At 45.0% G+C, this 27,637-nt stretch overlaps 1 protein-coding gene across 4 annotated transcripts in view; it reads right to left on the bottom strand.

Moving 5' to 3' along the window:
• Positions 1-8,761: 8,761 nt before the first annotated feature.
• The window catches only part of SLC4A8 (solute carrier family 4 member 8), a 61,168-nt gene continuing 42,292 nt past the window's right edge, over positions 8,762-27,637 (bottom strand). For 2 of the 4 annotated variants that reach the window (XM_083599187.1, XM_083599188.1), the window contains exons 16-25: positions 26,158-26,319; positions 23,641-23,754; positions 20,931-21,092; positions 19,100-19,351; positions 18,219-18,287; positions 14,989-15,162; positions 12,613-12,759; positions 10,587-10,702; positions 9,935-10,032; positions 8,762-9,047 (exon numbers count right to left, since the gene is read on the bottom strand). In XM_083599187.1, the coding sequence (XP_083455313.1) occupies positions 9,957-10,032; positions 10,587-10,702; positions 12,613-12,759; positions 14,989-15,162; positions 18,219-18,287; positions 19,100-19,351; positions 20,931-21,092; positions 23,641-23,754; positions 26,158-26,319 (1,272 nt within the window). In that variant the 3' untranslated portion in view covers positions 8,762-9,047; positions 9,935-9,956. Of the gene's footprint in view, positions 9,048-9,848; positions 10,033-10,586; positions 10,703-10,883; positions 12,175-12,543; positions 12,760-14,988; positions 15,163-18,218; positions 18,288-19,099; positions 19,352-20,930; positions 21,093-23,640; positions 23,755-26,157; positions 26,320-27,637 lie in introns of those variants that run through there. The other 2 variants (XR_014544574.1, XM_083599189.1) reach the window with 2 other exon arrangements.

The following is a 27,637-nucleotide window of genomic DNA, read 5'->3' as shown; positions in this document are numbered from 1 at the left end:
TAATGGGTCCCGCTTCTCTGGTGCCTGTGCACTGATCCCCTTGCCATCCTCTGACACCCTGTGAGTATTTTCTATGCCCCCAACCTCTTCCTCCTCCATCCGCAGCTTGTTCTAATGTGTACCAGTGGAGATGGCAGTACTGAATCGGTAGCTCGTGTCCTTCTGGCTTGCACTCTTTATAAAGATTTGAAGAGTGAGGTTATCACCCCTCCATTCCGGGTCGCCCAACCATTGTTACAGTGTCCTTTCTCTTGGCAGATCAAGATGAGCAGGTGACAGCAAAGGTTGCAAGGTTTTTAGTCGGGGCAATTAGAATAAGCTCCATTATTTGACTATTGATCCAAACCCCCAAAATGTATTTTATATAATTGACTTTTTACCTTTAACCTCTGTATACCGCATTTTGTTTGTTTTATTGCTATGGCTGGTGGCTGATGCAAATAAAGATTCATTCGTTCATGTGTACCAGTTGTTGCTACACCCAGCAGCAGGATCCGTTTCCTCCTCCGCATTGTCCTGCCAGCTCATGAAATGAATTCCCATATTGTCCCCATCTTCCTCCCTGCTGAATTGTACAAGGGATAACATTGAGATAAGGGAGGTGGGAACCAGCAGGCTGTGACTGCCACACTTGGAGTGGCTATAGATAAGACAGCAGGGAAGTGGGGGGTGGCAGAGAGCAGACTGCGCTTGGTGGGGCACAGCCCCACTCACCTATGCAGACTATCTTCCAACATTGCATGCTTCTTCATGTATAAAGGCTTCCCCAGGGGACATAAGGCCTCTTTCTTGTGCTGGGTTTCCACCCTCGGACATTTGAAAGAATATCAGAGACAAGAGTGCCTTCCAGCATATGCAGAATGCATATATCTCACCAATGAGCAACCACAGAAGGTAAGGGCTTTCACATCTGAGGGATTGAATCAAGGGTACAGCTGACTCCAGAACTCTCTTAGTTATAAGCTATACACATGTACCGTATTTTTCGCTCTATAAGATGCACCCGACCATAAGATGCACCTAGTTTTTAGGGGAGGAAAACAAGAAATAAGAAGCCTCCAGAGCAAAGAGGGAGTGCTTCTCCCTCTTCGCTCAGGAGGCTTTGCGGGGCTATCCCTGAAGCCAGGAGAGCAAGCGGGATCAGTGCGCACCGATCTCGCTTGCTCTCCTGGCTTCAGTGAAACCAAGCCTCCTGGCTTTCCCCCGACCTCCCGCAAGAGCCATGCACTCTTTAAAGGGAGCGCGGCTCTTGGGGGCTTTTCTGGGAGGTGGGGGAAGGGACAGAGCCATGCGCTCTGTCCCTTCCCCCACCTCCCACAAAAGCCAGAGATAGCTGTGTGAAGCCTCCGCAGGGCAGAGGGATGAAGGCTCCCCTGCAGAGGCTTCACACGGCGAAGCTAGAACAGCTAGAGGGAGTGCTGCGCAGTGCTCCCTCTCGCTGTTCTGGCTTCTGGGATAGCCCACGAAGCCTGCATTCACTCCATAAGACACACACACATTCCCCCTTACTTTTTAGGAGGGGGAAGTGCGTCTTATAGAGCGAAAAATATGGTGCATTGAAATACGTGGGACTTGCTTCTAAGCAATGTGACATTTTGTACTGCAGCTTCCATCAGCCCCAGCTAGCATGAGCATCCTGTGTTATGGTCCAAAACATCTGGAATGTATCGAGTCAGGGATGGCTGCTGTGAATTATACATTCATACGAAGCCTGGTGCACATCTACTTCGTTTGCGAAGTTCAATGGAAGTTGGTCTTGAGCTGCAGTGGGCGTCCCCATATATTTTTAAAAGAGCAGTGCTTCCTTTCAGCATTGAGGTGCTCAGGAGTTTCATAAGGGGGGAGAGGATAGCTACTCAGGCTCAGAGCATACCGAAAGGGAAAAGGAAAGAAAGGGACAGTTGCAAGGAGCAATTTCAGCCAGAAGCAAAGAGGGATGCTGACAAAAATATGTGAAGACAGGCCAGCCTGGCCTCTAGCATCTGCTTATTATCTATGTCTCGAGATGTTTTCTGTTTCACACAGAATCTGGCCTCTGGTAGTTCTTGTGATATGCTTACTGCACTCCCAACTAAATTTGAAAGGATTGGATGACATCACTCCTGGCAAAGTTCTCAATTTCCTGTTAAGACATCCTTGCTACAAATCCTATTGCATCACTTTTCTCAATATTCATGTGGGATACATAATGCAACATTGCATCCTTGGGCTTTGCATTAATTAACCTGGAAGAGGCTTCCACTACTGGTGACTCACTAAGTGACAACCCACCTGTCATGCGCAGTGGCCTGCTGGGGTTCAATAAACTCCCTGTTTTTACTGGTGGCCTGAGACTGCACAAACAGGAAGGGATGGATGCATCTAGCAGGGTGCCACACGTGGCTGCTGGGAATACATCTGGCTTGGTAGGTCACAAGTTGCACAGGCATGATCTGAAAGTCCTCCTCCTGCTCAGGGACCAGGGAACTGTAAATGCTTTCCTTTGTGATGTGATGGAGTAAGTGTGAAAGACTATATTTGATCGACAGGCGTATGCCTGGATCTCAGGTTCTACCAGAGACCACACCTTTTCAGTGACATATCTATGATATCTTGATGATGCATCCTGAGGTGTATTATGGGAAACTTTAAAATACTGAAATACTTTATTAAAATAAAGACATTGAGCATATACTGTGTGTTAATATACCCGTTTCCAGATAGTGTTTTGAAAAGGCCTTTAAAAATCCAACATCCTTTTCCAACAGAAACCATTGTCTTCTGAAAATACACTGTAGAGTGAGTGCTTAGACAAATAAGGGCAGCTTTTATTTTACATTTCTCCTTGTTATTTTGGGTGAATATGTAGATGACAGGCATAATCCTGATTGTCAGAATTTCATCATCAGTGACATTTTAGTCATAAACCGCAAGGCAGAAACCAATGCCTGTTACTATAGAACCAAACAAAAACTATACTATAGTACCGTATATACTCGAGTATAACCCGACCCGAATATAAGCCGAGGCACCTAATTTTAGCACAAAAAACTGGGAAAACTTATTGACTTGCGTATAAGCCGGTTCACCACACCACAAACCTGGTGGTGGCGGCAGCGGCGGAGGAAGAACATTGGAGGAAGAAAGAGCTGCTTTTGGGCTGCTCGTTCTTCCTCCACCGTCGCCGACAGTGGCAAAGGTGGAGGAAGAGGAAGGAGCAGCAGCCCGAAAGGACCCTCGCTCAAGTATATGCCGAGGGGGGCTTTTTCAGCATTTAAAAATGTGCTGAAAAAGTCGGCTTATACTTGAGTATATATGGTAAATAATGATGATGATGATTTATTTATTTATCTTCTGGCCATCTGACTGTACATGTCAATAATACTTGTTTCTTACGTGAATTTAGCAAAAACCCTTTTTGTCGTGCACAAAACAAGTAGCCAGAGTCAATCTTCCAGTTTTCATATTTTATTTACAACATGGAGTGTTATTTTTGAAATTACATCTCTTACAACAAAATAAATATTTTTTTTTCTTTTATTTCTAAAAAGAAAATAATCTCTCTATTTCTACATGTAGCGATTATAGGAGGAAGGAAATACGCTAGAAAAAATGTGCCAGCACCTTTTCTTTATTTGATCCCCCTCCTTCTTCAGTAAGGATTATGAAGCACTTCATGTGGGTTGCGATTTTCAAAGAAGACGGACCCTGCCTTAAGAACTTAACACAGATTCTGTTATCTAAAGCCTTTCAGACAACAAGCTTGTTGGGAGACACTGTGGAACCTGGAGTCAAGCTTATGCCCCACCCCGCAATATTTGTCATCTAATCCCTGTCAGCTATGAGCCATTTCCCTCCTTCCCATCAATACTGGGATGAAGTCAAAATTCCTGCTTTGCTCCGGATAAAGGCTTAGGTTGGCCCAACTGGGTTGTGGTTTCTCTTATGAATGGCGCTAGGAAGGAACAGCTGTGTGCTCAAAGATTCTTCCCTACCAAATAATCCTAGCCAGCTGACTACCTTCCACATCCACACACCCAAAGAAAGAAAGAAAGAAAGAAAGAAAGCTCTGCACAACTGCCTCAGGTTGCAAAAGTTCATGTTCTAAGACTCATGTAAATCTTGACAAATTCCCCAACCTTTGAGCTAGGAGGCTATAGGAGAAGTTCAATGTAGCACTAAGCAGATAACTCCATCTACTTGCCCAATGGAACAACCAGCCTTGTCCTCCCCCATAAGCTGCTCTGGCAATTCTCTGAACCCCATTATCCTAGTAGAAGTCCTTGCATGGGCCTCCACTGGCAGGGCCACTTAACTGAATGGGTGGCATTCAAGAAAGTTTTACTCACCCATTGAAATTAATGGACTTAGCTTAGTAACGTTCATGAATTTCAGTGACTCTACTCTGAGTAAAATTTAGTTGCATACCACCCTATACATTTCAATTTTTGCAAGCAGAATCACCAGGCTACGCCCAGCCATGCTTCGTGTTTTTCTCCTTGCCTTCCTAAATTCCCATAGACAACCGCTCTAGGTTAAAAGTCTTCACTTCTGGGGGCTGGGACCTGCTTCAAGTCCAGGTCCCCCACACACACACACACTTTTCTTTAGTCCAGAATAACCCCAACCACTCTGAACTATGGTCCTGACAGCTCCACAGATCCATCATGCAGCAACACCTTTCTACATTAGACCAAATGAGATTGTTTCTGTCACTTTCTGCTTGGTGCCCATCCAGCACTCTATGATTTGGCCTACAAATGGTGTAGGCTTACCTAAAAGTTCGTGCTGCTTTCCTTTGTTTAGCCATAGATGCCCTTAGAGTCGAGAGAAGCTACATATCTTGGCCTCCTATCAAGATTGCCAAGCAAATATTGCAGGGCCCTTTTGCAGAGACAAGCAGGAGATGCTTAGGGTAGAATTGAAACGAAAGCTGCTGATTATTCATGGCATGAAAATGCAAATTGTCACTTGGCATACAAGGAGAACCATGAATAGAATGAATGCAAATGTTAACATAGATACTCTGGTTTTTCTCGGCTTAACTTTCATGGCTGGTCAAGTGGTAGAGATTTTGAAATTCAAGTCAGAGAGGAAATTCAAAAGTGTGTTTCAATAAAGTGGTGCTTGGTAGGTATAGCTCCATCCATTATTTGACCTGCAATCCAGTTAAGTTCAAGCCGCTGACACCTATACCTTAATCATAACAATCGTTGGAAGTTCCTCTGACTTCAATGAAATAGCCAAGCAAACAGTGGCCCAAAACAATATTTCATCGGTGACAAAGGAGAAACCTAATTCTGCTACACACTATTTTCTGCCTCTGCTTTACCCTGACCAGCTAAATCCCATCCCAGTTATGTTCCTAATTCACCAAACTCTGCTTTGGTTCAATCCCTTACCTGGCAGGTATCATCTCGCTACCACTTGCCTTAGCTTTACTCACTAATGCTACCTGGGCAGGGGACAGAATTTTTGAAATCCTAACTAGCAAATCCTAATGCTAAATGTTCTCACCAATGAAGTATCTTAAAACAATCTCAAATTTGCGTCAGAAAAAAAAAATCAACCCAAGGTTCAGAGTGACTTGCAAACGATTTGCATCCTGTCTCCCAAACCTGCCTCCAGGTTAGGATTGGTAGGTTTATCCTGACCAATTCAGCATGCCCATTCCTGCAGGGCATTTAATGCTCTCTGTTCCCAAGGACAACAGGTGTAACCTAACAGACCTCTTGCCCCCTTTTCCCCATGAAATATACGCCTCTATTCAAGTTGTATAATCTCATAAACCACTCTCAGCATAAGGAATTAAGCCCAGGTATGAAATGTGCTCCTTTGATCTCTGCCAGTCTTAAAGACTGCTTACTTAAAGCATGGAATCCCTACAATTACAGCCACTATCAAAGGGCAATACCACCACTTTGACAACCCCTCCACAGCTCCTTGTGTGCTTGTGAATGAGATGGCTTTGCTCACACCCTTGGAACACAAGACTGCAATGCAGAGCCAGATCAGCTGGCAAGGATGGCAGTCAATAGTGAGGAGTGGGATTTAAGTATGTATGTAAGTGCTTGCTCGGGACACGGGTGGCGCTGTGGGTTAAACCACAGAGCCTAGGACTTGCCGATCAGAAGGTCGGCAGTTCGAATCCCCGCAACAGGGTGAGCTCCCGTTGCTCAGTCCCAGCTCCTGCCAACCTAGCAGTTCGAAAGCATGCCAAAAAGTGCAAGTAGATAAATAGGTACCACTCCGGCGGGAAGGTAAACGGTGCTTCTGTGCGCTGCTCTGGTTTGCCAGAAGCGGCTTAGTCATGCTGGCCACATGACCCGGAAGCTGTACGCTGGCTTCCTCGGCCAATAAAGCGAGATGAGCGCCGCAACCCCAGAGTTGGTCACGACTGGACCTAATGGTCAGGAGTCCCTTTACCCCCCCCCCCCTTTACCTTTACCTAAGTGCTTGCTCCTCCCTTGCTTGCCTCTGTGTGCCATAAGAGGGCCAGCAATGCGGCACAAGAATCTGAGCCAGGGTACTGTCACTCAAAGGAAGCAGACTGCGGGAGGCAGTACCTCCTGGCTCTCACCTTATCACCAAGAACTCATACTCTGAAAGGGGGATAAGGAGAGAAGACTTTTGCTCATTGCCGATCATTTTGTCTATCAATAAAAGTTGTGCTCTTCTTTTCAGTCCAGTTCTTGAGTCTCACGTCTTCATTCTGGGTCTTGATAATAATAGTTTTAATATTTGTACCCCGCCCATCCAGCTGGGTTTCCCCAGCCACTCTTGAGGCAAACATTTACAAGGAAAATAAACCACTCACAACTCTTTCCACCATGCTGGTTTTCTTCACATAGCCAAGAGATGAAGGAATATTGATAAGGAGAGAATCGGAGAAATGAGCAATGTAGTTTGGCTTAAGTTTCATGGAAGGGTAACAGATCTAAACTGCACTTAGATCTAGGTGGAATGAAACTGCTAAAGGATTGCAGAATAAACTGCCATCGCTTCCTCCAAAAAAATCTTGGGAGCAAGAATCGCTGCTAAGAGTCTCCATCACAGAACTTCTGTTCCAGGGTTTTCTACTGTGAAGGAATAGCTTTAAATGAGTTTTAAGCATGTGGTATTGTTGTTCCCATCTTAGTACCCTCTTTCACAATGTGTCCTCAATAAACACATGTCCAACTTCTGAAAATATCAATGAACTTGGTACAGACAAACCCACAGGAAGAACTTGAGAAAAGACAAGACTGTTCTGTCTAGGTTGGAGAACCCTGACCTACTCACCTGGCCTATCATCCCTGCCTTGTCCCTCAAAGGTTTTGGCAAAGTATGGATTGGCCATTGCAGAGCACTGCTTTATGAGGAAATCAACACACACACAATCTGGCTCTTGGGTACAAAAAAGGCAGCAGAAGTCAGGACAGATATTATTGTTTGTTCTGAAAAGTCAGCAGGCCATGCCCATCTCTTTCTTGTCTGTTTAAATTTTTTAACTTCTCTGAATTTTGAGGGGCCCAGGATGGTCAAAATGCTATGCAACCTATTCTTTTGAGGTGCAAGCAGCTTTGGAAGCATAAACTACTTATGCTACCATCAGCCCCCCTGCCACATAGTCAAAGCACCAGATTGGATGGGCGAGGAAGCAGAGTGGTTCCCTGCTCTGTAATACAGTTATGTCTCCCTCCCAGTTGCAGTAGCGGATAATGCACAGGGCCCCAATGGAGCAAACTGGTTGGTTGGCTTCCATGAAACCTGCCCTTGGGGCACCTGAAATCATGGCATCAGTTCAAATGGCCAAGCATCACTTGGGGCAATAGCAGCAGCCCTAGTCATCATTTCTTGGCCAATTAACACTTGAGGAGGTTCACTTCTTGACCTGAAAAGGCACACAAGAACCATGCTTGAGAACCCCAATGTTCTCAAATGATAACAGAAAACAGAATAATCAAGAACCAAATTTCTGTCTAGATCAATTAGCTCTGATGTTATTAATTTGAAAGGGGCAGAAGAATATCATGAACAAAGTTTCCATGCACTGAGGCACTGAGACTCCTGGCCCAATCATCTCAAAGGCAACTTTTGATGTCTGTTGTTCTCAACCTTTGAACTCAACATTTCTGATCACATTTCTGGGCTCAACTGCTGCTCTCCCCATATCAGTCCACTTTTGCCCTCATAATACATTGGGCTGCAGGGATTTGTCAAGAGAGTGCCGATTGTGACATCAATAGCTGTTGACAGAACTGCCCTTCTCTAGCCTGTTAGCTCATTTACATTGCTATGGTCAATGGCTTGGTTGCATTTATCTAGACCATGAAGATCACACACACAGACAAATCAACACAGATATGTTTGGCCCATGTCTATATTGTGACTGAAACATGTAAATGTTCTGATGAATTAGGGTTTCATCATAAAGTAGCTAAAAAAACAAAGGAATTAAAATAATGTGACTTAATTTTTTCTATAACGAGCATTTCAGAAGGCCATTCCCTGCCCCACATTTTCTTGTAAGTTATCTCTTATCAGTTGCTTCTGTGATTCTGTGTAGAAACTCAGGCAAACCCTAACTGAACTATTTCCGCAAAGAATAAGTAAATACAAAGAATAAAAAAGAAAATCCAAACATAGTGGTGGTGTTGTACATTCAAAGTTTAAACGGTTAAAAAAACCAGACACTGAAGAGGGAGACTTTAAGTATGCAGAGACAGCAGTCTCTCTATAGCTAAGAAACTGCAACACGGCAAATGTACACACACACACACACACACACACACACACAGGCTTTAACACTGAATTTTCATTGTTTCATGTGCGTTTTGATTTGCTGGTCTGAAGATAATTAGGATGCCCACTGAAGCACACTAAAGGATATTCAAAACACTTCTGAATGGCTTTTTAATATGAACCCAGTTACTTGTGTGAAGGAAGTACTGGGGCAGTTTGTTTGCTTTCACCCTTTTCCATTGCAAAAGCATTTTTCTTCCTTGCCTGCATGTCTTGGCTCTTCCCTGAGTCATCTTCATGTGCTGCTGCTCCTCATCCAAAGCAGAGGGGCATGAATGGCAAAGCTGTGAACCAAAACATGCTATTAGAGATATATTAATTCTGGACATTCTGAAGGTAGGAATCAATGTGGTTTCTTCTCCAAGTTCCATCTTCTTCTATCAAAGATGATTTAGGGTAACACAAGAGGCGCAGGGGCACTGGGTGCACAACCAAGGAGGGTGCCTTCTCAAAGCCCAGTAAGCACTTGCCTGGCTTGAAGGAGGAGGCATGAGGGCTCTTACAGGGTTCTAGAGTCTTCCTGTCTTCTTCCCAAAGCCAGGCAAGTGTTTACCAGGCTTTGGGAAGGAGGAGGGAGGGCTCTAGGACCTTGCCAGAGCCTTATGCCTCCTTCCCAAAGCCTTGTTTACCTGGCTTAAGCCAGAGGGCCAGAGGATAGCTAACAGGACCAGTGGTCAGGGATGATGAGAACTGTAATCCCAAAACAGCTGGAGATACAAGTTTGGAAACCTTGGACTAGATGATCCTCATGGTCCCTTCCAGCTCTATGAATCTATGACTCTAAGTCCGAGAGCATGAGAAACAGTGTCAGTTTGCCTGTCAGTGACTGTCAAATGCTTGGATCCTTTGCACACATAAATACAGTGCAAAATAGATTAGATGTGCTACCAGACAGCGAGCTCCTAGCACTACCTAATGATTGCTCCACTGTTGTAATCGAAGTGTAGCATTGCAATAGACTTTCCACAGTCCAGACGGCATAATGTTTTGTGTCTGCATGCATACTCTGCTATGTTCTGTCCACCTTAGTGAATGTGGAATGTGGGTGTGGGTGAAATTGTTTAATGCTCTGCTCTCACCAGTACCTTAAATTAACCACTCTAGCTGGCTGGCTTGAAGATTGCATGGGTAAGTACAGGTCCAGGGTCACTGTACAGCGAAATCTCCATACCTCTACTCTTGATTTAGAGCATTTATTGATTCACGATGTTCTTCCACAGAATTGTTTTAGCCATTTCGTCAGTGATGTTGATTTCTAAAGGATCAGGCCTGCAATAAGCATTTTAGTTAGAGATTAACTCCTAGGACAGTGAAATTAAAAGCACTGCAAAATAATGGAAAGTCAACATAAGAGTTTTGTAGTACCTGAAAGACTAACAAGTATGGCCATCTTTAGATCAGTTGCAGAGTGTCCTGGTAGACTCTCTGCCACTGATCATAAAAGTGGCGATTCTTGAAGAAATCAGTTTCAAAGGGAAGCTCCAGTGTGAAACTGCTGAATTGCAATCCACCAAGAAGTTCAGCTCTGTTTATTTGTGACTGAATAGAGACAATGGTCTCCTTGCCCACTACAGATGTTAATTAACACAGCATTGCCGAGTTGAATTTCTATCCCTGCTATTGTAAAAGGCCACTAGAACACAAAATAAGAGATATTCAAAAATAAAAATAAAAGAGGAAACACGCAATTTCTGGATATCTAGAATTCACCAAAATTATCACTCATTTGGTGCCATTTTGTGTTGATTTTATAACCTTCCCAAAGGCTAATATTTTCTTTTTGGCTTCACAATTTTGTGTTTTTACCCGTTTTGTGTTTTTACCTGTTGGTATTTTTTTTAGGAATTTTTGGTGGTGGAGTTCCAGCTCCTGGTACAGTAAGAAAATTTGGCATTTGAACTACAGTTTCTTCTGAAGATTCTTTCATCCTTTCAGACTCCTGTTAGACACAGAAAACTGGCGTAAGGCTGATTTGAGAAACATCACATCGAACAGTAACATTTTATAACAAAGCACGGTGAACAGGAATGTGAACAAAGCCTTAGTCTCTATGCATTCCTCTGAACATGTGAACAAAGCATACAAATATATAAAGTGAGTGAGAGAGTGTTTTGTGTGTGTGTGTGTGTGTGTGTGTGTGTGTACACACAGGGACCCCACTTTTTGCAAGGTTCCTTATTGTGCAAAGAAAGCCTGTGTGCATACAGTTATACGGATCCAGGGGCGGAGGAAGGGGGGTGCGGTGGGTGCGGGCCACAATTCAAGGACAATTACTAATGCTACAGTACACAGCCAGATCATCTCCCATTTAAATTCCTTGCACCGTAACTGGAACTGTGAGGCATTGACTGTCATGGTCCTGGCCAAGCTGAGAGTCAGGAGGATGGATCTGGGATGGCTGAAAAAGTGACTCAGAACAAAGTTCCTGAAGATTGGAAAAACATTGCCTAGCAGAGGACAGAACAGTTGGATATTAATTTAGATTGAACATTTGACCACTTTGAAGAATTATTGTACAGTCGTACCTTGGTTGTCGAACGGAATCCATTCCGGAAGTCCGTTTGACTTCTGAAAATGTTCAACAACCAAGGCGCAGCTTCCTATTGGCTGCAGGAGCATCCTGCACTCAATTGGAAGCCGCAGAAGCCGAGTCAGAAATTTGGCTTCCAAAGAACGTTTGCAAACTGGAACACTCACTTCCGGGTTTGCGGCGCTCAGGAGCCAAAACGTTCGACTCCCAAAGCATTGGGGAACCAAGGTATGACTGTATATACAACTGAGGGATGGCTAACTGGAAGTAATTTGACCTTTTATCTATTTCTTTCTCATTTCCTTTCTCTTTATTCCTTTATTCCTTTCTTTAATATTCTCTCTTACAGTATTTTGATAAGAATTGCATGCAGATGGAGATGATGGACAGTTGGTGAAATGCCGGGCGGCACTCACTGTGGGGTCTGCAGCCCACCCAAGCCACGTATCTCTTCTGGGAGAGACATGGTGGTTTGGGTACACGCAGGCTTTGCACTGCCCAAACGGTCCGCCTGCTGCCTCCCCCCCAGCTGTAGGGTGGCTGAGTGGGAGGAGGCAGGCAGATTCCAGAGGCCCCATGGTGCGCCCTGCCCCTATGGGAGGCTTGTCCCGCCCTCAGCTCGCCTATATGGGCGGCTCGCCCCGCCCTTGGGCGTGCTGCCCCAGGTGCCCAAGCGGCTTCCTCCGCCGCTGTATGAATCTAGGGTGGAAAATGGTAAGGGTCTGGCAACTGATCAGTAAGAGAAAGTTGGGGGGAACTAGATGGTGATAGCACAGGAAAGATCCAAAAGGGCTTGAGTCATGAGATGGGTATCTCAAGAGTAACATGTCTGTGCTCGCCCTTGATTATAAGAAAGTACAAGAGGATCTTATAGCTGGTTCCTAACTTTGCTACAGGGATGCGGGTGGCGCTGTGGGTTAAACCACAGAGCCTAGGACTTGCCGATCAGAAGGTCGGCGGTTCGAATCCCCGCGACGGGGTGAGCTCCCGTTGCTCAGTCCCAGCTCCTGCCAACCTAGCAGTTCGAAAGCATGCCAAAAAGTGCAAGTAGATAAATAGGTACCGCTCCGGCGGGAAGGTAAACAGTGTTTCTGTGCACTGCTCTGGTTTGCCAGAAGCAGCTTAGTCATGCTGGCCACATGACCCGGAAGCTGTACACCGGCTTCCTCGGCCAATAAAGCGAGATGAGCGCCGCAACCCCAGAGTCGGTCACGACTGGACCTAATGGTCAGGGGTCCCTTTACCTTTACCTAACTTTGCTACAGCATAATCAGGTTCTGAAGGGTGGACACATACATGCAATAAATAAACCTGCTTACCTCTGCTTGCTCTGCTTGCTCTGCCACAATCTGTGCATCATCCAATCTTTTCTTCTTGCTCTCTGGCATAAGGTCATCAAGCCAACTGAGTTCCCGCTTTGAAAAGCAGACATCCATGAGCTTCCGTACAAAGACCAACGCCAAAACCTTGTTGTAGTAAGGAGAAGAGAAATGGGAAGGTGGGAAAAGATAAAGAGCACTCACACTCTTAATGAGAGGATTCACCAGCTGGAACAATACACAGATGAAGACAAAGGGGATAAAGGGTACCAGACAGGGGGAGAAAGACACGATTTTCTTTACTCTCCTCTTCGATGATCAAATGTTATGCAAAGATTGCCATTATTGCTGCAGAGTTTTGTTTGTGGCAAGGAGGCCAACAGGAGAGCAAGAAAACTTCATTAATGTGTAATCCCAAAATCCCTCCAAACTAATGCCAAAGTTTTGCATCCTTTTTGTGCCATTTTGTTTGGGGGAATACCTCTGGCTCTCAGTCTATTAACTATGCAGTTTTGGGTGGGGTGGAGGTACCAAACATGGGCTTTTCAGGACAAAATGGCACAAAATGAACACAAAACTTTGGCATCAGTTTGGAGGTGATTAGACAATGCCGGATTTGGGGGTGTTAACTTGGAACCCTGGTTTGCTGTGTCAATTATTCTGCTGGTGGGGAGCACAAAACACAGGGTATGTAGCACAAAAGGAACACATCAGTTTAGTATCAGCTTGGAGGGGATCCAAAATTTTGGGGGTTACATGTTAATGAAAATCCAGCATGTTTGTAACCCAGCTCAGGCAATCAAACAATAGCAATAGTCAGCTATTATGAAGGGGTGAGGGACGCGGGTGGCGCTGTGGGTAAAACCTCAGTGCCTAGGACCTGCCGATCGCATGGTCGGTGGTTCGAATACCCGCGGCGGGGTGAGCTCCCATCATTCGGTCCCACCTCCTGCCCACCTAGCAGTTCGAAAGCACCCCTAAGTGCAAGTAGATAAATAGGGACCGCTTTATAGCGGGAAGGTAAACGGCATTTCCGTGCGCTGCGCTGGTGCTGGCTCGCCGGCTGCAGCTTCGTCACGCTGGCCACATGACCCGGAAGTGTCTTCGGACAGCGCTGGCCCCCGGCCTCTTAAGTGAGATGGGCGCACAACCCTAGAGTCGGACACGACTGGCCCGTACGGGCAGGGGTACCTTTACCTTTACCTTTATGAAGGGGAAGCCAGGGCTGCCTCTACCATGCAGCAGAACAAAGCAACTTGCTTTAGACAACACCATGGGGACAGATGAAGGATAGATGAAGGCAGGAATTGGTGTTGCAGCAAAACTTTCAAAAGTGTTGGCCCTAGTGGGGAGGGAACCATTTAGGCTCTGCTTCGGGGATCAAAATATACTGGGCCAGCACAGGGGACAGCGAGGAACTGAATTGAATCTCCCCCCCCCCCCCAAAAAAAAATAAGGCTGATTGGAACTACTGCCAACTATCTGAACTGGACTGCACACAGATGTTAGATCAGAGTCCATGTTTACATTTGTGGTGGTACTACTGACACCTTAGGGATGCAGGTGGCACTGTGGGTTTAACCACAGAGCCTAGGACTTGCCGATCAGAAGGTCGGTGGTTCGAATCCCCACGACAGGGTGAGCTCCCGTTCCTCGGTCCCTGCTCCTGCCAACCTAGCAGCTTAGTCATGCTGACCACATAACCCAGAAGCTGTACACTGACTCCCTTGGCCAATAAAGCGAGATGAGCACCACAACCCCAGAGTCAGTCACAACAGGACCTAATGGTCAGGGGTCCCTTTACCTTTTTACTGACACCTTCCATCCCTTCCAATTTGGTTAAACTGTGGATGGCTAACCTGCCTTCGCTCACTGGAAGGACAGATTGTGAAGCTGAGGCTCCAATACTTTGGCCACCTCATGAGAAGAGAAGACTTCCTGGAAAAGACCCTGATGTTGGGAAAGATGGAGGGCACAAGGAGAAGGGGACGACAGAGGACGAGATGGTTGGACAGTGTTCTCAAAGCTACCAGCATGAGTCTGACCAAGCTGCGGGAGGCAGTGGAAGACAGGAGGGCCTGGTGTGCTCTGGTCCATGGGGTCATGAAGAGTCAGACACGACTAAACGACTAAACAACAACAAACCTGCCTTCTGGTTCGACTTCTGTTATCCACTTTGTACTCTGGCTTATAAATACTGTGTAACCAAAGAAATATGCTGAGGATACAAAAGCCATTTGGGGAACAGAATTCCCATTAATAAACGGGGCTTTTTAACAGGAGTAACACACAAAACACAGGCCAATTTTTACAGATGCAATCTCGGTCCACGTGATAACTTTATGGCCTGTTCAGCATTAAGTTATAGGTTTTTACCATCATGGGAAAGACAATAGCAGCACGAGATGCCTTAATAGCCCAGAGAATAATGAGGCAGCTCAGTTGGATGGCAGTGAAGAGGTGCACTTTTCGCAATGGAACGTGTCGAAGATAGATGAAGTCCGGCTGGTGTTTGGTTGGCATTCCAATGAGCTTCAGGCGATCAAAGAACTAGGAAGAGCATACAACAGAATAAATCAAGCATTTGAAACACGGCATAAATTACTATAAAGTGCCTACTTCATGAACTACCTTACACAAACCCGCATAAAATAGCTAAGGTCATTTTCCACACAAGACACAGATGCAAAACGCCTTTAACATGTGGGTGTACCTTGAAAGCAATATTAATCTTCACTAGAATGTGCTTTCCATTTTATTAGGAAATGATTCCCTGTCTTCCAGTTATTATCTCATAGTAATAAATAAAAGGGATTTCTGTCACACTGAAAGGCAAGAAAGCCACGCTTTGCCAAAGGCAGGGAGCAGCAGCCCATTCATTAGCAGAAGGCTTGGTAGGCTGCTGCCTCTCCCCTGACCTCCATTGCATTGCTGCTGCTTACCCGGAAGTACAGGGTAAAGGGCGAGGCATTTATGAGGTCAGCACAGTGAATATGCACCAGTGGAGCCCATCCAGCACTCCTTTCGGTGCATTTGCACCATGCCAACCTCACTACCGCCTCACCCCTGCCCCTCTACCTCCTGGCAAGCAGCAGCAACACTGCTGACTGGAGATGTTACTGTGCAAGTAGAAGTGTGGCTGCAGCTTCTGTTTCAGCCATTTTGTTTGCTTGCTAATGACACTGTAAATGTATAGTTTTGCAGCAGTCTTTAATTGTTTTGGTATATGTTTAAGATAACATTTGCTTTCTTGCTAATTATGTTTCTTTAAATGTGTATTTTATGCTTACTTTCATTTGTAATGTTTTATTTTGATATTTTGTAATAGTTTGTTCACCACTTTGAGATTTTTTAAAAAAATTATATACTCAAGACACCTTTCCCCCCAAAAAACATGTTTTGTCTCTTTCACACACACTGGAACTTGCGGTATCAACATTGTGTTTGAAGCAGCCTTTATTTTTATGCACAGTGTTGGAAAGGCGCAAATGTGGGAGGCTGAGAAACCAACACAGCCAGTGAAAGGCAAAACAAACTAATTCTAGATTTGTCCCCAGCCTCCTCTCTGCTGAGTCCTGCAAAGGCATCACTATGACTATGAAGCTGACCGACGATGCTACCCGCTGGAATGGCTGTAAGTAAGAAGGCAAGAAGGTTGGGGCTGGCTGAGGTTGCAGAGGGGAGTGCCCCATTCCCCCCAGTCAAGCAGACTCCACTATCCTAATCTTTGACAGAATAGACTGTGCAGTGTTACATCAGAGGTTTGAGATTACTGACAACAAAAATGAAATTCAAGTCATTTCTACACCCTTGTGTTAGTTCCAAAGGGCAAAAGCCCACTACAATGTTATACATCTGGAAAAAAATGCAAAACAAGGATAAGAGGAGTAATTAAGACATACACAATTAATATTATTATATGTATTACAAAATATATCAGTACTGTTTTGGATGCTGTGCTTTCAATGCACTGGATGCTGTGTATTGTTTTATTGTTGTGCTCTTGTTAATGCTGTGAGCTGCTTCAGTTGGGGAGGCCTAATAATAAATAATACTATTTTTTTTGTACCCCACCCACCTGTCTTGGTTGCCCCAGCCACTCTGGGCAGCTTCCAACTGAATATACATAAACAACAAAACATCACACATTAAAAGCGTCCTGATACAGGGCTGCCTTTAGATGTCTTCAGAAGGTTGCATAATTATTTATCTTTGACATCTGACAGAAGGGCATTCCATAGGGCAGTCGCCAAGAAGGCCTTCTGCCTGGTTCCCTGTAACTTGGCTTCTTGCAATGAGAGAACAGTAAGAAGGCTCTTGGAGCTAGACCTCAGTGTCCGACCTGAAGAATGGGAGTGAAGATGCTCCTTCAAGAAAGGATCCCTTCTACATCGGTGGCAATCTGTGTCTGCTGCACAGAGAGGAACGCTGCAACCTTCAGGGGCCTTTGCCAACTTCAAGGCTTCAACACAGGTGCATAACAACACAGGTGCATAACAACCAACTCCCACCCAGGTAAAGAACATGAGACATAACTATGCCTATGCTGTCTAGAGTGTTTGACTAGGTCCCCATGAAGCTTATCTTGGGCCAGATACCATCTCTCAGTCTAACCTACAATAATTCCAACTCCCTCCCTGATATAGAATACACCTCACCAGGTTATTGTGAATATAAAATGAGAGGAGAATCACATATACTGGCCCGAGTTCCTTGGAAGAAAGGCAGGGGTACCACATAGTGTGAAGGAGTGAAGGGAAAGGAAGGGAAAGGATGGGTGGAAGTGGAAGATGGAATGGTGAAAGTGATATTCGGGGGGGGAGGTAAAAAAAGAGGAAAAGAAAAATAGGGGAAAGAGGAAGGTTCTTCCTATAAGAGATGGTGGAACATTTCCAGACTGCTTTTTCTAATGTGTATTGTGTTGAGACAAAGTAGAGACATCACCTTGCCAATAAAGGTCCGTATAGTAAAAGCTATGGTTTTCCCAGTAGTGATGTATGGAAGTGAGAGCTGGACCATAAAGAAGGCTGATCGCCGAAGAATTGATGCTTTTGAATTATGGTGCTGGAGGAGACTCTTGAGACTCCCATGGACTGCAAGAAGATCAAACCTCTCCATTCTTAAGGAAATCAGCCCTGAGTGCTCACTGGAAGGACAGATCATGAAGCTGAGGCTCCAATACTTTGGCCACCTCATGAGAAGAGAAGACTCTCTGGAAAAGACCCTGATGTTGGGAAAGATGGAGGGCACAAGGAGAAGGGGATGACAGAGGATGAGATGGTTGGATAGTGTTCTCGAAGCTGAGGCTCCAATACTTTGGCCACCTCATGAGAAGAGAAGACTCCCTGGAAAAGACCCTGATGTTGGGAAAGATGGAGGGCACAAGGAGAAGGGGACGACAGAGGATGAGATGGTTGGATAGTGTTCTCGAAGCTACCAGCATGAGTTTGACCAAACTGCGGGAGGCAGTGGAAGACAGAAGTGCCTGGCGTGCTCTGGTCCATGGGGTCACGAAGAGTCGGACAGGACTAAATGACTAAACAACAACAACATTGTGTTGATCTGCCTCTTTTTGGCAATTCCTTGTAGTCAGTAAAATTGCATACCTGAATTCCGTCCAGGGAAGAAACACCCATGTACAGGAACACTCCATAGAGGACAGGCATAGGTATAAACTGGAAAAGGAGTACACACATCATTCCACTATTCATTTATTCATTCACTTCAAGCACTTATACATCATACCTTCTGCCAAAATAACACTCCAAACAGCATCCAAGAACAGTAAAAACAGCATTTAAAAGCATAGTACAAAATTCATAAAGCATAAAGGCTTGGTTGTAAAAAGTCAATAGAGACAACTATAACTAATAAGCAGCAAACTTTGCATTACAAACAGATGAGTTATATATTTATTTGTGGGGCACACTTAATAGGATGCATCAACCTCTTGAAGCACAGTTCCTAGTTGTCATTCTATTGGCAAATAATGTTAAATGATCCACCAAGAAAGCCTAAATCTGCCTTCTCAGCCTCTCCTCCCTGCCTCTGTGATATCTCCTGGCAACTCTTCCAACCCTTATCTTGTCAATGAAATGCAGACTGAGCAAAGACTTAGGCCGCAATCCTAACATTAGGGTCTAACTGTGCAATTGTCTACATGTCAATTTAGTAGCACATGGGAGCCGAGAGAAAGGATATCTTTGCTATTTTGAGTATAAGAGAATTCTCTGGCTCCAACTTAATGCAGAAAAAACTGTGCTCTAGGTACCTATAGTCTGAGGAGCAGAAGGATATAAAGCCCCCATTTAATGAGGCCATCTCTCCAAAACACCTTCTGCAAATACCATAAGTGCACTTTTGGAACAGAAATCCAGGGTTAATTGCTATTGCCAAAGCTGGTTTCTCATATTAAAACCAACACCATCTAATTTCAGCGCTTTCCCAAAAATGGGGTTATTGTCATATTGTAACCTTGAATGTTTACCTGCAACGCACTAGTGATGAAAACCGAGAGGCCCATTAGTATAAAAATCATCAATCCAGTAGCTCTTTGCTCACGTATGCCCAGGAATTTAGGTTGCTCTCCAGGAGCTGCCACAGTGGACTCCAGTTTGAGGCTGTTCACATGACTGATGGAAAGAACAGTGGCAGCAACAAACCAAGGCAACCCCATCACTGAACACACACCAATCATGACGCCCACCGTTAGAAGGTCCAAGTGGTAGCCGCCCCCTTTCTGTGGAGATATAAGTCATTAGCAGATGGCAGCTAGAAGCTTATATATTCAGAGAGCTATCAAACACTAACAAGTTCTAGAGAAAGGTTTGTCACATGTTTGAAATGCAACAGAGGTCACAGGACACCTGATGGCAAAGGTCAGGCCCTAATTCTTCATACCATGGAAGATGATAGTAGGTAAGAAGCAGATTATCCAACCTCTGTCAGATGCAAGATTCTTTCACTTTTGGCAGTACTTTGAACTAGTTAAAACCACACACACACACAATCTCTTAGAGAGCCCACTTTCTCCCATATGTAATTTCCCATACCCTGAGATCTGCTGGGAGGTCAATAGAAAACTGTTGGGTTTTGCAAGTTGTTTTAAAAGTAGAAAGATCTCTGCTTATTTACTGAGCCGACCTATTTCAAGAAAGGCAATAAAGCTGATAAGTAAGTTTGCTAGTAAGTTTGTGGACAAACAAAAGAGGAACATTACCACCTTGATTAATTTAGAACAGGGAAAGAGATTATTAAAAAAAAGAAAAGAAAGAAATTGTAACTTTGCCTTTTGAATTTTATAATTTTATAATTCGTTTATTCATCAGATAACCTAGATCTAATGAGGGCATTACGTGTGATCTGGATATACCTAAGATTAGCAGTGCAGATGAGGATATGTTAAGAAGTGGATATGGAAGAAAATGTGAGACAGGTTATCTGTTTATTGGAACAACCCAATAAACTGTTGGTTTCCAAGCAATTTTATAACAGATTTTTGTAAGACTAATACTTATCACAGAATTCTTAAATAATTATCAGACACATTCCCATTTTTCAAATACTTGAAAAGAGGAAAATTCACACTTATTTTTAAAATAAAATAAGTGGTCATATTGGCCACTTGTGGAATTTTTCTAAATATATTAATCACCACCAGAGTTTAGAAGCAGTTGGGCTTCAGTTCACAATATGAGAAAAGGAATAAATGTAATTGCTGAAAGTGAATATCAGCAGAAACAAGCATGAATTATGTGTTCCTGCGTGTCAGGAAGGCATTTGATTGAGTGGAATAACAGTTTTTATTCATTACATTGTAAAAATGTAGCAGCATGAGATGTGCACTTCCCCAAACCTGAAGATTAGGATGACAAAGAATATATATATATATATATATATATATATATATATATATATATAATACCTGCACGCAAGAGGTTGCATCCAGCTGTACATTGCAATCCTAAACATGCCTACTCAGAAGCAAGACCCATTGAGATTAATGAGATTTACTCCCAGCTAAGGATGGGAGTAGTAATGTTTTAGTCCCATTAAAATCACTGAGGCTTACATTAGTCTAATGTGCTACTAACTCCAATGGGACCAAAGCACTGATTAAAACCAGTGGGTGGCATTCAACTAAGTTTTACTCGGAGCAGACCCACGGAAATGAAAGAACACGGCTAAGTATCTTTCATCTGAGCTTTTTAATGCCATCACAATGCTGTTGTCCTAGTAGGCAGCATAATTATACATCTCATATCATAGTAATAGAAATAAAAGTATTGCAGACTTCAACAAGCAAAGTATACCATTACCTTAAGCTTATGTTCCTTCCTGTTCACGATAACTGCAGTGATCTGCTGGTCCATAAATATCAGTATGGTGCAGAGCAGAGCTGGGATGATAGCTGCTGCTACTGTCCACCCGGGATTGTCACCAACTGGACTAATGAGCCACCCACGGTCGTCTCTTGTTGGCTGCAGAATAATACACAGGGTTTGTGCACTACCCAGTCTCAGCTGCTATTCTTCTTGATGTCCTGAAAATTCTAGGATGTCACAGCACGGTGCACAACAGCCTTGCCTACGGCTCCCCATCCTAAATTTAAAAATGCTCTCCATATGCTTGGGGTGTCATACATTTTGATATGACCCTAAGGATTCACAGTTTTGAGACACTCATCAGATCAGGTACACATATCCTGGCAATAGGCCTATGCCCTATAAAATACAGTGGTACCTCGGAACTTGAACGGCTCCATTGCCGAACGTTTCGGTTCCTGATAGCCAAAAACCCGGAAGTGCTCCAGTTTTTGAATGTCCCTCGGAACGCAAACATCCGATGCAGCTTCCACTGAGAGCAAGAACCAATCAGAAGCTGCGGCTTGGAACCTGAACGTTTCGGAGGTCGAATGGTCTTCCGGAACAGATTACATTCGAGTTCCAAGGTACCACTGTAACTACTTCTCGTGTCAATATAGTGACCAACTTGATCCATGCAATACAGCACTCCTCCTCAATCCATCGCGTTCCACATGCTGTTGAGTTCCAGCTCCCATCAGCCCCTTCCAGCATGGCTAATAGCCAGAGATTATGGAAGTTCCAACTTAATTGGGCAATGTGCATTTTATCCTGGAGTCAATATAAAAAGGTAAAGGTAAAGGACCCCAGACAGTTAAGTCCAGTCACGAATGACTCTGGGGCTGCGGTGCTTATCTCGCTTTACTGGCCGAAGGAATCAACAGTTTTTCCAGGTCGATACAATACGATACGATATCTTTATTGTCATTGTCCCTTGTGGAACAATGAAATTGAAACTGAACTACATAAAACTACATAAAAACTACATAAAACTACCACAAAACTACATAAAACTACATAAAAACAACATAAAACATTCAAAAACCCCTAAAAACTCTAAAACCCCATTTTAAAATACACTATACTACAGAGACCCCATATGCTGCATTTAGAACCAGAATTGCATTAGCGTAGAAACTGTTTTTCAGGCATTTTTCAGGTCATGTGGCCAGCAACTGTTTTTTCAGGCGTTTTTCAGGTCATGTGGCCAGCATGACTAAGCCGCTTCTGGCAAAACCAGAGCAGCGCACAGAAATGCTGTTTACCTTCCCACCGGAGTAGTACCTATTTATCTGCTTGCACTTTGACGAGCTTTTGAACTGCTAGATTGGCAGGAGCTGGGACCAAGCAACGGGAGCTCACCCCGTCGTGGGGATTCGAACCGCCAACCTTCCCAATTTGCCATCTTTCCCTATAACACACACCTGGAGAGGATTCTTGAACTGTGTACTCTAGAATAAGCTCAAGATTCATCTGCAACATGTAGGGATCCCACAGCTGGCCATGCTGGGGTTCCTTAGCACTGTGATGGGGAGGACATTTGAATACCACCACTTTAGGGAATGTGGAGTGGAGCCACATGACAAGTTCAGCAGAGGGCTTTAGGTTTCGCAAAGCAAAACGTTAATTGCAGAGAAGAATAAACATGGTCCCCTGAATCCACCCTTGGGGTGTTTTTCTTAAGGTAAATGGTAAAGGGACCCCTGACCGTTAGGTCCAGTCGTGACCGACTCTGGGGTTGCGGTACTCATCTCGCTTTATTGGTCGAGGGAGCCACCGTACAGCTTCCGTGTCATCTTGCCAGCATGACTAGCAGCGCACGGAAACGCCATTTACCGTCCTGCTGGAGCAGTACCTATTTATCTACTTGCACTTTGACGTGCTTTCGAACTGCTAGGTTGGCAGGAGCAGGGACCAAGCAACGGGAACTCACTCTGTCATGGGGATTCGAACCGCCAACCTTCTGATCAGCAAGTCCTAGGCTCTGTGGTTTAACCCACAGCACCACCCACGTCCCTTTTCTTAAGGTAGCAAGACACAAATATTTTACCATGCACAGGCATCTTTCAAGCATTTCCAGTTATGATGGGACTGTCCGCAACCTTTGCTTGTTTCCACAGTGTCGCTTCTGCCTTGACTGGACGACAGAGCCACCAACTTCTAATTCCACAATTCTTTAGCACTTTCATCTTTCTGTTTCCCACTCTGCTTTTAAGCACCCACCTGATTATCTCAAGCCATGAATTCCTCTCGCCTCCTGTACTCTACATCTTGCCTCATTGCCCTGTAATCTACCTATGCCCAGTTGGGGCAGATGTCCAGAGCCCCTCTCAGCAAAAGGTATAGGAATACTGAAGGGATGACTTACCACATATTGAAGTAAGTGTAGTAATACACATTACTATCCTGGTGATGTCTAAGACATTGAAGCCCAGAGTCTAAAATTACCTAGCTGCATCTCTCTGCCCCATCCACTGCAAATAGTATACACAACTCCCAAACCTCAGTTCCCCCTATGCACATTTAGCTATGAAATATCACTTCTACCCCAGAGAAGCTGTGAGCTTCTGCCCCAATCACATAGACATACCTTATTTTCCACACCAAAAAGTTAGCTGCACTTAAGAAGCCACATCAAATCTATCATCAAAAGAAAGGTGCCTACCTTGAAGACCCTGGGAACATGTAGCTTTGGTGATGGGATTCCAACTAAGTAGTCAATTAGAACCATGATAGCAATGGTAATGAAAATAGCAAAATCACCTACTGTTGAACGAACCTATTGCAAAAAAAAAAAAAAGCAAGAGAGGGCTCAGCAAGAGGATATATGTTGGTTATCAGAGCACTTAACAGGTTAATTAGTATGCAGATGGCTGAGACAGGGGCTGAAAAGGACTGCAGGCCAGAAAGCCGTGAGTTAAGCCGCCTCACCACAATGCAGGACTGTTTGCACACTCTCCTATTTGCAAATTAATGCACATAATCCAGAATACAATGCAGTATGAGAGCCACAGTGGTGTAGTGGTTAGAGGGTCAGACTGAGACCTTGGAGGAAGGGTTCAAATTCCCACTCGAAGAAGAAGAAGAAGAAGAAGAAGAAGAAGAAGAAGAAGAAGAAGAAGAAGAAGAAGAAAAAGAAGAAGAAGAAGAAGAAGAGTTTGGATTTGATATCTCGCTTTATCACTACCCAAAGGAGTCTCAAAGCGGCTAACATTCTCCTTTCCCTTCCTCCCCCACAACAAACACTCTGTGAGGTGAGTGGGGCTGAGAGACTTCAGAGAAGTGAGACTAGCCCAAGGTCACCCAGCAGCTGCATGCGGAGGAGCGGGGAATCGAACCCAGTTCACCAGATTACGAGTCTACCGCTCCTAAACCACTACACCACACTGGCTCTCTCAGCCATGAAGCTCCCTGGATGATCACTTTCTCTCATCTTAACTCATCTCACAGGAGGCAGAGAATTGTGCACACCACCTCAGAAGACGGGTGGGGTGTAAATGCATAAACAAAATAATTAAATAAATTAGTAGAAGGCAAGACTAGGTGGATGCTCAAAAATGCCCTAAAAGCAGGAGGGCCAAGCCACATACTGCAAAAGCAGATGGGGAGGTTACAATACCAGCCTAGGTGGGGTAACATTCACAGAAAACGCTTTGTCTAATGGAATCCAGATTACAACTCAAAATGCAGGTAAAAGCTGAGCACATAACCCAAGCAAGTAAAATGTCTCGTTTAGTTCATTATTTCCTTCATGCAGCCCAAAGTCTCTGCACTCAGTAGCAAATGGCATAGTGAGGTGAGGTGCCTCTGTTCACCTGGTCTCCTATCAGTCAAATTTCTGTCGCTGACCAGGAAATAGAAGAGGAGGGGAGGCAGTGGCAAGGTCATCATGGTGCAAACACACCAGCAAGAGCACTGGATTGGCTCTGCCTGCTTGTTTGCAGAATGCCAACCTCACTGCCACTCTGTCACATGTCCCCTTTTTCCAGGACACACCCTCTTTCTCATGGGTATGTAAAATGAGAGTCGCCATAGCGACCCATAGCTAAAAGTAGAAGTTGGCAAATGTGTCCTCTTTTTTGCTCTTCGTCATATGGCAACCCTAACTTTGCCCCTCCCTGATACCTGACCCTCACCTGCTGCTGCTTATTGTATCTACTATAACTCTGTACTCTGCCATTGTGAAAGAGACAGAAGCAATGTCTCTCCTTTGCCATTGCTCCAGATGCTGGCCACAAACACCTTTTGGCCCTCCCCATGGTAAATGTCAGGTGCCTTAATTTACCCCATAGGGTAGAGGTGAAGATAAGCAGAAAGTCCTCCCCCCCCAAAAAAAATCCAGCCTGTTCATGTGACCAGGGTAATGTGGTAATTATGCAGCACAGAGAAAAATACCGTATTTTTCGCTCTATTGGACGCACCGGACCATAGGACACACTGGACCATAGGAGGGGGAGAACAGGGAAAAAAATGTTTTTTTTTCTTATTCTCCCCCTCTAAGTCAAGGTGCGATCTGTGCGTTCAAGGTGTGTTCACCAAAAGCCTCTGGAGGCTTTGGGTTCCTTTCGACCTGCTCTTTGGGGCTGGCAGGGGGGCGCTGCTTTCCTCCTCTACGAGCCCCAAAGACCAGGTTAGGGAACAGCAGGAAGGCGGCACTCCACCTCCCCGCTGTCTCCCGAGCTTGTGGGGCTGGCAGTGGGGAGAAGCGCTGCTTTCCCCACCGCCAGCCTCCAAACCAGGTCGGGTTTGGAGGCTGCTATCTGCAAGCCTAGGGAGCCCGGCAGGAACTCCTGCCGGGCTCCCCAGGCTTGCGGATATCTGCCCGAAGCCCGGGGCACGCTGCGCAGCGCGCCCCAGGCTTCGGGATGCAGGCTGCTATCTGCAAGCCTGGGGAGCCCAGCGGGCACTCCTGCCGAGCTCCCAAGGCTTGCAGATAGCTTCCTGAAGCCTGGAGAGCGAGAGGGGTCGGTGCGCACCGACCCCTCTCGCTCTGCAGGCTTCAGCGAAAGCCTGCATTCACCCCATAGGATGCACACATATTTCCCCTTCATTTTTGGAGGGGGAAAAGTGCGTCCTATAGAGCGAAAAATACGGTAATTCAGCCAGTCATTGTTACACAGGGTAGACAGCATACATTTGTCAGGGTTTGAATTTGCTGTGCTCACTGCTGCTATCTACTTACTTTTTTGGGGAAATAGCTACTGGTCTTAAATTTCTTCAGCGTACTCGACAGGATAAAGGTGGTAAAAAACAAAATGCAGCACCAGAAATGAACATCCGGGGTGAAAGGGCCATCAACGCCACATGAAGGTCCTGTGAATTCTCCAAGCATCTTCCGGCATTTCTGAACAAACAAGTGTAATCAAAGCATTGAAAAGAAAGCCCAGGCAGCAGGCATGGTAACATCAGTGATTATTAGATGCAATGAACATTTGAATAAATTAAAGGTAAAGGTAAAGGGACCCCTGACTGTTAGGTCCAGTCGTGGCTGACTCTGGGGTTGCAGCGCTCATCTCGCTTTATTGGCCGAGGGAGCCAGCGTACAACTTCCAGGTCATGTGGCCAGCATGACTATGCCGCTTCTGGTGAACCAGAGCAGCGCACGGAAACGCCGTTTACCTTCCCGCTGGAGTGGTACCTATTTATCTACTTGCACTTGACGTGCTTTTGAACTGCTAGGTGGGCAGGAGCTGGGACCGAGCAACGGGAGCTCACCCCGTCACGGGGACTCGAACTGCCAACCTTCTGATTGGCAAGCCCTAGGCTCAGTGGTTTAACCCACAGCGCCACCCGTATCCCCTTGAATAAATTAGGGCTGCTCAATTTGAATACTAAACTTGCAGCAGGGGGGGGGAGATGTGGCTCTCCAGATTGCTGGACTCCCAACTCCACTCATCCTCAACCATCATTGCCAAGGGCCAAGGATTGTGGGAGCTGTAGTCCAACAATCAAGGTGGACATAGGTTGGCAATCCCTACCAGGTAAGAATGGGCAAAATGAGGTTGAAATAAAGTCTCCATTTGGGCTAAATGTGATACTATTCAACAGAACAGCCTGTGGGTGCATGGATGCTGTTATGCAAATTCAACATTGCTTGCGTGGGAGAATCCCAAGCCCACAATCTTAAATGTGCAGAACATGTTCGGCATTTAATACCGTGATAAAGTTGGGCCATGATCAAGTATGTAATGGTTCAGATACTTACTTTAAAAAAGTAAGGGCAAGGGAAGGGTGAGGACATTAAATATAATAAGGAACACTGGTGTGGACACGTCTTAAGCATTAGAGCTAGATGCCAGAGAACCAGTAGAGTAGCCCACAACAGCTCTTCCAAAAGACGAGCCCTTCCCAAATATTAAAACTGTTGTATGAGCAGGCAAATAGTCTGCATAGGTCCAATCAAGCACACTATTAGCTCTTAGAACTTTAAATGGACTATTACGATTCCACCGTACAAAAGGGGGCAACTTGGTTCAGCCCACTTTAGAACTTTATAAGACCAGAGCATTGCCAAAGTTGTTACATGAAGCACCAATGTGGGCCATGGCCAATTTAGACTCACTGCAGAGAGCTCAAAATAATTATTCGCGCTCCTGTCAGTCCCTATTTCTACAAAAATAGCACTACTCCGTGCAGAACTGGGTGTAATGCCCATTAAAGCC

Source organism: Podarcis filfolensis (genome assembly GCF_964270895.1).
Source record: "Podarcis filfolensis genome assembly, chromosome: 2".
Classification (NCBI taxonomy): domain Eukaryota; kingdom Metazoa; phylum Chordata; class Lepidosauria; order Squamata; family Lacertidae; genus Podarcis; species Podarcis filfolensis.
The sequence above is the reverse complement of the archived record's forward strand: the minus strand, read 5'-3'. Positions and strand labels throughout refer to the sequence as shown.